This window comes from Protomyctophum parallelum (assembly GCF_964188405.1).
Source record: "Protomyctophum parallelum genome assembly, chromosome: 22".
Taxonomy (NCBI): Eukaryota; Metazoa; Chordata; class Actinopteri; order Myctophiformes; family Myctophidae; genus Protomyctophum; species Protomyctophum parallelum.
Window position 1 is genome coordinate 25,544,676 of NC_139714.1, and position 9,969 is coordinate 25,554,644.

Consider the following 9,969-nt stretch of genomic DNA (forward strand, 5'->3'; position numbering starts at 1 on the left):
GCCTGTATGTATGCCTGCCTGCCTCTCATTTATTTTATTTCCCGGCACACCTCACATCAAAAGCAGAGAACGGAGCGAGCTTGGCCACAACAACACAGTACTCTGGCACAGGGGAGAGGGAAAGGGGAGAGAGAGAGAAAGAGAATGAGTTCAGGAGGTGGATGATTTGAAGCAAGGGGTGATGGGGAAACATACTGAACAGCTGACCTTCTATTGAACTGTACTTTCCTGTGCTTTTTGTCCCCTGCAAACTGTTAACACACACTCACTGCTAGGTATTAATTCATTCATTCTTCCAGTGTTTTTGTGAAGTGAAAACCCTTATTGTGAAGGTCCACCGAGGACCCGAGACATGAACTACAGGACGTAGGAAAGCGCTGTGTTGTTGTTGTGACCAAGCCCCCAGAATGGCTGGGCAAACGTTGAAGTTGTCTCCACTACTGGTCAAAACCTGGTACTGCAGGCGGGCTGCGGGCCCAGGTTAATATGGGCCCGCATATTTGGACGGTACAGAGTATATTAACCCATTTTGGGCGGGAACCCCTTTTGATGATAGCATTATGTTACGCTTTAGCTATTGAAAAATAGCAGATCTACAAGCTCGTAGCGTGCCACTTGGTGGCGCGCTATGAGCTTGTAGATCTGCTATTTTTGAAAAATCGAAAAACGACTGACATAGAAAAAGCTTTTTCAGAAAACTGTCAGGATGTAGAAGACATTTTTAGAATATGCGCTGTGTAGCCCTCAAAATAATAAAATTAAAAATAAATGAAATAACACGTGCGGACGACCTCTACTAATCTCACATTGGGTGACGAGAGGCATCGAACCGGTCCTGTGTACGGACATAGGTTAGCCTTAGCCCTGCCCTGGACTCATACTGGTACAACAGTCTGATTCTATTTCTACAGAGGAGCCATGGACATCTGGACAACAGAGGCAACTTTCTCATGGTTTTCTGATCCTCCGTTACGATCTGTTTACAAAATGAACTAGCCAGCTGTTGCTCAATGAAAGCCTCGAGATGTTTGTGTGCCGCTCAACGAGATAAATGTGTGAGAAAGACAGATTGTCTCTGACTAATGAATACCGTTGATTAAAAAAAAGAAAACAAACGTGACATGGGTATGTGTTGTTTTTCAGGACCAAGCTCAAGTAACAAACCTCAGGATTTCCCCGAAAAAAGTAAGAGTTTGTACATTATTTTGTGACTTTCTGTCCATTTTCAAATGATTCTATTATGCATATGTATAATGTTCAAAGTCCTATTATGCCTACTGTATAATGTTCAAAGTCCGAAATATCTTTGGCTGCTGATGGAAACTGCTGAAAAAAAGCAGGAATGCTGTAATTCAATGTCTAATTTATACGTTGTCATACCTTGGTTTCCCGCGCTGAAAACCGACAAGCTCACAACGACGCATCGCGATGCTTTGCGAGCTTGTATACCTTCTATTTATTTGTCAACAGAGTATATAGCTAAACGAAGCATAATTAGCCATAATTTCTCAGAGACTATGGCCTAGCTGGTCACTCATTCTAGGACAAATGGGGCCTGCTGACATTTTTGACCTCCATGTTTACATTTCACAGCAACAGCTGTACGTGAGCTCTGAGTTCGGGGTCTCGCAGGTGTCTCTGCACCGCTGCCAGGCCTACGGCTCGGCCTGCGCCGACTGCTGCCTGGCGCGGGACCCCTACTGCGCCTGGGACGGCCTCAGCTGCTCCCGATTCTACCCCACGGGTAAAAGGTACACCACGGGGTCTCGAAGGGCCACGTACTTCACCCCTTTTTTTGCAAACCAGATCTTATTTTAACCCATTTAGACCTGAGGACGATTCTAAATCCTGACGGTTTTCTCGAAAAACACCCATGTTTCTATGTCGGTGGTTCTCAAACATTTTCATGTCAAGGACCCCCGAGATTGTTATGTAATTGGCTGCCGACCCCCCCATCTGAAAATATGTTGTTCCAGGGACCGCCCAGAAGCAAAGATTTGAGTTAAAAACCTTGGTTCTGAAAGAATATATTCAAAGCTTTGCACTACATTTTCACGATTTTTCAAAAAATAGCAGACCTACAAGCTTGTAGCGTGGTTGTAGATCTGCTATTTTTCAATAGCTAAAGCATAACATAATGTTTAAAACACCAAAAAGGGTTCCCGTCCCAAAATGATGTTTGGGAGACAAGAAAACACTTTGCTGTTTATTTTGTATTTCAAAGTGTCCATGATGTCATGGACACTGGGCTCACTTCCTTCCTGGACTACAATTCCCATAATTCTTTGGTGCACTGCTCCTCCTTGTGGATAGGGGGAGGTCTGTCTTACTGAGACAACATGTAATCCAGGAAGTAAGTGAGCCCAGTGTCCATGACATCATGGACAGTGGACACTTGTACACACCAATACTAAAATATCTATCTAAAATAAGATCTGGTTGTAAAAGGGGTGAAGTGTCCCTTTAAATGAGCTAACTATGGTCTTATATTCTTTATGCTCCCTCCCTTTCCTTTAATTAATAATAATAATTTTGTGTGTGTTTTGTTTCCTTATGTCTTAAATTGTATACCCAACTTATTATTTTTATACATGTGTGTATATATAGGCCTACTGTTGTTTGTATGTCGGCCTCGTGGGGAAGATGGTGGGTGGCTGGGGAGGGGTGGAAGGGAATTGTTGGAGAGAATATAAAAAGAAGGGGTTGTACCATTGCTGTAAAAATGGCATACAATGTCCCTGCTTACCCTTTGAATAAAATGTGTTAAGGATGTAGTCTCATAAATACAATGAAACTCATTGTGCTCTGAGCGCACTCAGTCTTAAAGACAACATTCAATATGGCCACAAGACCACGAGAGCTGCTCTTTAAGCGTGTCGCCATAGTATACGCGGTGCCATCTTGGAATACTTGCGGTTGTTTCTGATTTAATGTCACCAAATGAAAATGCTTTTCTCCTGAGCATATCCTCTCCCGATAGACATAACACAGACAACGAGGCATGAGTGACAGGCTAGCCCTCCGTTACACAACATGACACCTCTCTGCTCTGAGTCTCCACATTCCCGTCAGCCACAGGTCAAGTTTAGCTTGGTCGGTTGTACAGCCAAAAACACAAAGCCACCCAAATTTCCTTCACAAAAACATAATCTGCTCATGTTGGTATTTTCCCCTTGCCAGACGCATCATACGGTATAATCGAGTGTCCTCCATGCTGAGAGAAATAACAATGACATTTCCCTTCAGTAATAATATATATATAATAAGATCTTTTCTTTTTTTTAGGAGAAGCAGGAGACAGGACATCATGCATGGCAATCCCCTCACGCAGTGCAGAGGTTTCAATCTGAAAGGTATGCAATTAACAAAGCCACTGAATTATTAAAACAAACTACGGCAATTTTTTTCTGGCCCCTGACTTTTCCGTGCGACCGAAATGCACCGCACAGCCCAGGGGGGCCATGAAATTTTGTCTAGCCCGGGGGCCCTTGGGAGGGTAAATCCGGCCCTGCTCACAGCATTACTAACCCTGTCTCGTACCCTAACCCTGACCGCTTGTGGAAGCCACATACTCGGAATGGCGGTGCGTCAGAATTGCACTCATGAAGTTGTGCGCATACGTGGGCACTGCTGGCACCTGGCAATTAATGCTGCGACAGTACTTTGACTATGAATAATCAGTGTAGTTTAATGCAAGGAGGGGCTCTCGTTCCAGACAGAGTTCCATCTCCCCTCAAACAGGCTGTGTCTCTAAATTAACAGCAGCCTTCTGGAAGCAGCCATATGGCCATCGCTAACTAATGAGCCTGCCGGTCATTTCATCCTGCTGAGTGACCAACCATTTGGCTGTGGACAGCGAAAACAGTTGAATAATAGGCTCTATGCACGCAGAATGAGTCTTAATATAATTCCTATATCCAAGCCCCTTCCCTACTTCCGGTGTTACAGTCGCCGATGATTATTAAGGCTCGGCGGCTCCATTCAAACAGAGCCAGAGTGCTTCTATTGTGCATGGTGGCTGTTGGCTCACTGGAAACACTCTGCTACACCATGTGGCTCTCAAAGTGTCCTTGAGTGGGTTCCAAATGGCCCCATACAGGTATGCAACGCAGAGTGTACAAATCCACTTTTCAGAAAGTATTTATTTAATGACGTTTACGCCGCGGACAAAGCCAACTCTTGTCGTGACAAATCATGACAACAAACACAATTTTGGTCCCAAATATTTTATTTAATTGAATTGTGTGTGTGTGTGTGTGTGTGTGTGTGTGTGTGTGTGTGTGTGTGTGTGTGTGTGTGTGTGTGTGTGTGTGTGTGTGTGTGTGTGTGTGTGTGTGTGTGTGTGTGTGTGTGTGTGTGTGTGTGTGTGTGTGTGTCAGCTTACAGAAACGCGGTGGAGATGACGCAGTACGGTGTGAGAAACAACACTACGTTCTTGGAGTGTCTGCCCAAGTCCCCTCAGGCCTCCATCCGCTGGCTCATACAGAGGGACAACGACAGGAGGAAAGAGGTCAGGACGAGGTCTAAACCACACACGCACACTGAGTCTTGATCTGTCACCAGTGTTGGAAAAACTACTCACATGTTTTGCTTAAACGGACATAAAAATCACCCCCGTGTGAACTGAGTGGTGCAACTCTCTCTCTCTCTCTCTCTCATTAGCAGGCAACAGTGCAGCTGGTGCTCATTAACGTCACATAGGCGGACACATAGGTGAACCAACACATAGTTAGGTGAACACGGACATTGCTGTTCCTTGGAGTGGTTGCACCACTAAAAAAATGTGTTTTGTAATTTATTTATTTTTTCTGAGCTCAAATGCATCCAAAAAAAACCTGAACATTCAGTAGATTTTCTGTGGTCTGGGGTTTTCTGGCTCAAACAATTGCTCTGATTTTGTGAGGTACTGTGAGGTAAGAGTAGGAATTTGATTGATGCCTGTTTGCCTGTTTTCATTGCAGCTCAAAAGGCTTCAGAACACACACAGAAAATCCTAGACCACAGGATATCCACTGAATGTTCAAAGTTCAGGTTGTGTGGGTGTAATTGTAAAGAAAGAATAAATGAAAATGAGCCTTACCTTTTACCTTTTACATTATTATAAATGTACTTATGGTACTGTACAATACCAACAGTAGAAAGTACTCATTATTCAGAATGTCCCATATTTCAAGTTTGCAAATGTATTACAAAAAATATATTGAAATAGAAGATCTACAAGCTCACAATGTGTCACGATGCGACTCACTGTGAGCTTGTAGATCTTCTACAATGTTTTGTACTAATAATCAAAATCTACAAAAAGTAACTAGTAGGCCTGACTAACATTTTCAAACAAATGTAGTGGAGTAAAAGTACAATATTTGCTTCTGAGACGTAGTGGTGTAGAAGTAAAATGATTGAAAATTGGAAATACTCAAGTAAAGTAAAATACCTCAAAATTATACTTAAGTACAGTACTCAAGTAAATGTACTAAGTTACTTTAAACCACTCGTCAAACATACACACTACTAGCTCCCTGAGTTTTGATCTATCACCAACTAAATGAACGGCGGAGGGCAATATGACAATCCCTCGTGATAATAAATGAACAGGTGTCTGTTGTTCATCCCATCATCACAGTGATCCATCCACATAGTAGTATTACATCAAACATCAAGTATGTCATACCAATCGCTTGAGCTCACTGCCTTGATCCGGGCCTGCACTGCCTGGGGAAATATGACACTGGGAGTGTTTTATTGGCTGCAGCGTATTATTCTAATGAGTGTTGATACAGATAAAATGTGATATGGACCTTGGCTAACGAGGGGATTCGCAGCGGGGAGACATTTCATAAATATTTGACACCCCTTAAGCAGCTTGAGTCCTTGAGCGCGTGCAAACAGAGCGCCTGAATGACATATACTTGGCCATCAGTGTTTTTAATAGATCATAATAAGCCTAAAGTATAGGATTTGGCCTCGAAATACTGTTGTGTCTCTCTGGGTTTGGATCCCGGGCAGCAGCCTGCTCCTTGGATGAGTAGCGCAGTAAGCACTGGGAGCTGATGGAAGGTCTCGCGCTCTAGTGCATCGACGGGATAGACGCCCCTGTTTCTCAGCCAATACTGACAATAAGTCTTGCACAATGTCGCTAAAGTTCTTTCTTCAATATGTACTTTGCTCAGCCAATCAAATCATCGCTATGGGGTGATCAGCCAATCAATCAAAGCCAATGTTTGTGTTCACTCAGACCCACAAAGCTGGGCATAGGAGGGACTAGCGCCCCTCAGAAATCAGGAAAAAAACTGTTTAGTGTAATGGCTATATTGGATACCCTCTGTGCTCGTTTGGACAAAATCTATAGGTGTACTGTCAAAAGATGTGTTTCGCAAAAATCAGCCTCCCGGTTGTGCTATAACAGGCCCCTGTGAAAACTGTGTGGCAGAGGTTCAGCTCTGGCATTAAGGGAGAGTGTGTGCAGAGTGTGGCTGCGATCAAGCGAACCGTGCCGGAGATTAGCTGTTCGCGGACGGACACACGGACACAGAAACGGACAGACGGACGGGGTCCAACACAGAGTCTCTCCCCATGCCTTTCGACCCGGCGTGAGACGGTTAGCATTTACAGCGGCCACCATCCAGGGTCGCTAATAACCCGGCCTGTGTTTCTTGCGTCCGCAGGTGAAGCTGGGCGACCGCGTGGTCTCCACCGAGCACGGCCTGCTGATCCGCTCGGCCCAGCTGTCGGACCAGGGCCTGTACTACTGCCTGACCACGGAGAACGGCTTCAAGCGCACCGTGGCCAAGATCCGCCTGCGCGTGCTGAGCGAGGCCATGGTCAGCGTGCTGACGGACAAGCAGCAGTCGCCGTGGGCGTGGGCCTCGTCGCTGCACCCCAAGTCCCTGCTGGCGGCGTTCAGCCCCGCCGAGAGCCTGGCCGTGCAGCAGTACTGCAAGGAGCGGAAGCAGCTCCAGAACCTGCAGCAGAAGCACCACCAGCCCCAGGCGGTCCCCCTGGGCCCGGGAGGGGGACCGCTGCGGGGGGACCTGGCCAAGCTCAAGCCCCTGCTGGACCGCAGGAGTCGGAACCGACGCAACCACCTCCCGGATGTCTGACGGGTCGGGGGAAGAGGACACGTGAAAGCTATGTCCACATAGAGACAAGACTGAGAACCACTTATTCCTCTGATGTCTAAGAAGGACATTACGGGACCTTTCGATAGCCAGCTTCCTTGCCCCCCCCCTGTGACTTAACTGCGGAAGTCGAGAGAGAATTCTGAGATATCTCCTCTCCCCATCTCATTCTGTATGCATGACGTACTTTGACCTGAAAGACTGTGAGATATGCTCACACACCTCCAGGGCGCACGCACGGCACGCGCACACAATCATTTTAATGTCACTTGTGTCCTGTCGCAGTCACAAGGCAAACGGAAGTGACCCTGTCGGGTTTATAGGTGATACTAACAAACTGTGTGGTCCCAGCTGATATTACTAACGATAATACACCTTGAGACATGGGTGTGGCCGATGATCGAGGATTATTATTATATAAGCAATAGAAAAAGAAATTGGGCCAACAGGATATTTTGGCACAATGTGGATTCTGAGCCAATATCCTAAACAAGTTAATATCCAATAAAGCTAAGGTAAGTTGAAACCTTGCAAATGAATTACGGAATGGATATTTTAAGGGACATGAAAGAGATAGAGAGAGATATGCATGTTTTGCGATGAATGTTATTGATTTTCATGCTCAGCGCTACACAGACATTTGCATAGCAACATATTGTACAGTATGTGGTTCACAAATGTTTTGGCCCGAGACCCAGAAGATAAATTAGCTCTTTTCACTACTTCTTAAAGCTGCTATAAGCAATACTATGTCACAATTTTAATGACCTTTTCTTCTTTTTTTTTATTCAGACAGCCAGCAATGGGTTGAACGCTCCTAGGGGCCGCAATCTGCATTCAAAGATCTTCCTAGAAGCTTTGTCATTGGTCGATTTGCCTGTCCACTTCCTGATTGGTTAGTCATTGCGACGGGGTTTTTTCGACCAATGACAAAGCTTCTAGGAACATCTTTGAATGCAGATTGCGGCCCTTAGATATTTCACAGAGACTACATTTTTTTGGGAGCATTCTACCCATTGCTGGCTGTATGAATACAAAAAAAAAGAAATGTCATTAAAATCCCATATATGACATAACAATTTGCCAGCAGATGTCACTGTTGAGGGATTATTATAAAAAAAGAAAGATTATAATAGTATGTTTTCTCAGCAAAGCGTAACAAAGCGTTAGTCCTGACCGTCCGTTGTGGTCATATTTAACATTATGCAGAGCGTCCATTCCTGAGAACCATTATTCATTCTAGTCTTTCCTCCTGCACCATAATTATACTTGAGACTATAGCTCTGTCTTTACAAGTCACAGATTGCCCCGATAAGCATGGCCTTGATAAAAAAATAATAGCTGAGAAATCCAAATATCAGGGGTTGGCCAAAGTCCACGTCCAAGTCAGATGTTGACCAGAATCATCACTAATGAACAATTCATACTGTTCTTGTTGCATACGCCTTACATCATCTCAACAGCCTCATATTAATTTCAGATAAATTATTTTCCATATTGTAATATACCCTCTTGTTACCAGCACATATGCATATTTACAGTAGCCTGTATGTGCACTGGTGGGAAAACAGTACTTGCGTTTCTTACTCGAGTAAAGGTATCAATACTGCGATGTACTCTGTTACAAGTAAATGTTCCAGAATTCTAAATGTACTTGAGTAAAAGTACAAAAGCATTGCATCAAATACTCATCATGCAGAATGTCCCATTTCAAGTTTTCAAATGTAAAAAAATATATTTTGAAAATGACAGATCTACAAGCTCACACAATGTATATACGACTGAAGTTGTTAATGTATGTGGGTAATAATAATCATCAAAAGCTACAATGTAACTAGTAACCAAAGTTTTCAAATAATTGTAGTGGAGTAAAAGTACAATGTTTGGATTCGATATGTAGTGGAGTAGGAGTTAAAAAAATCGAAATAATCAAGTAAAGTACACATACCTCAGAATTGTACACAACTAAAGTACTGTAAGTGTACATAGTTACTTTCCACCACTGAGTATGTGTATGAAACTCATCATTAACAACAGAACAGGCCATTATAAATCCTTTGAACAGTTCAGCTGGCAGACACAGTTTTTCTCTTAAATGTATGCTAGTAGTACCTGGCAGACACAGCTTTTCTCTTAAATGTATGCTAGTTGTACCTGAACATCGGAGTACTCTGCATTGACGCTGACAGAATAATAATATCTCTTGAGAATCATATTTTCTGAGACTAATCGGGGTGAATTCTTCATCAATGGTATCAATGAGATAGAAACTGTCCCCGTGCTTTTGCGATGTTGCAGAGTTGACTTTCCCCATTTCATGTGAATAGAATCCAGTTTATTTTGTAGATAAATATTATTTGTCGTTTGTGTACAGTGCTTCTCTTGTTTTATCCTTTTAACTTAATGTCATGTCCTCTCTTTCTTTTTCTTGTTTACATTGTGAGCCCTGTGTGTATATAGAATTTCAACCTAGTCTACCAAATAACCACGAGTGTATCTGCAAATCGCAGAGGTAAGTTTTCATTCTGAAATGCAAATAAATGGCTTTCCAGTGTATAACCTTTCCCACGACAGGTCCCCATGTCCCTTTTAAGAAACAAGCGAGACCAGCATTATGTAAAGTCCAGGTCAGTGTCATTTCAGTGTTATTATGAAACCTGTGTGTGTATATCTATTTATTAATGTCATGACAGCCAGCCTGAATAAAACCATGAAATGAATTAGATCTGATTGTATAGTTCATTGTACGTATGACTATATCATATCTCTGCTGTTGGGGAGAAACCACCTATAACTACAAAATGTTTATTTTTCAGGAAATTAAGATAACCTTATATTTTTAAAACGATGC

At 43.3% G+C, this 9,969-nt stretch overlaps 1 protein-coding gene across 1 annotated transcript in view; it reads left to right on the forward strand.

Moving 5' to 3' along the window:
• Positions 1-9,843, forward strand: part of sema3c (sema domain, immunoglobulin domain (Ig), short basic domain, secreted, (semaphorin) 3C) — a 68,663-nt gene extending 58,820 nt beyond the window's left edge. Inside the window, exons 14-18 of the mRNA XM_083757975.1 lie at positions 1,144-1,185; positions 1,594-1,751; positions 3,286-3,353; positions 4,380-4,510; positions 6,666-9,843. Coding sequence (XP_083614101.1) covers positions 1,144-1,185; positions 1,594-1,751; positions 3,286-3,353; positions 4,380-4,510; positions 6,666-7,100 — 834 coding nt within the window. The 3' untranslated portion in view covers positions 7,101-9,843. The remainder of the gene's footprint in view (positions 1-1,143; positions 1,186-1,593; positions 1,752-3,285; positions 3,354-4,379; positions 4,511-6,665) is intronic.
• Positions 9,844-9,969: the final 126 nt, after the last annotated feature.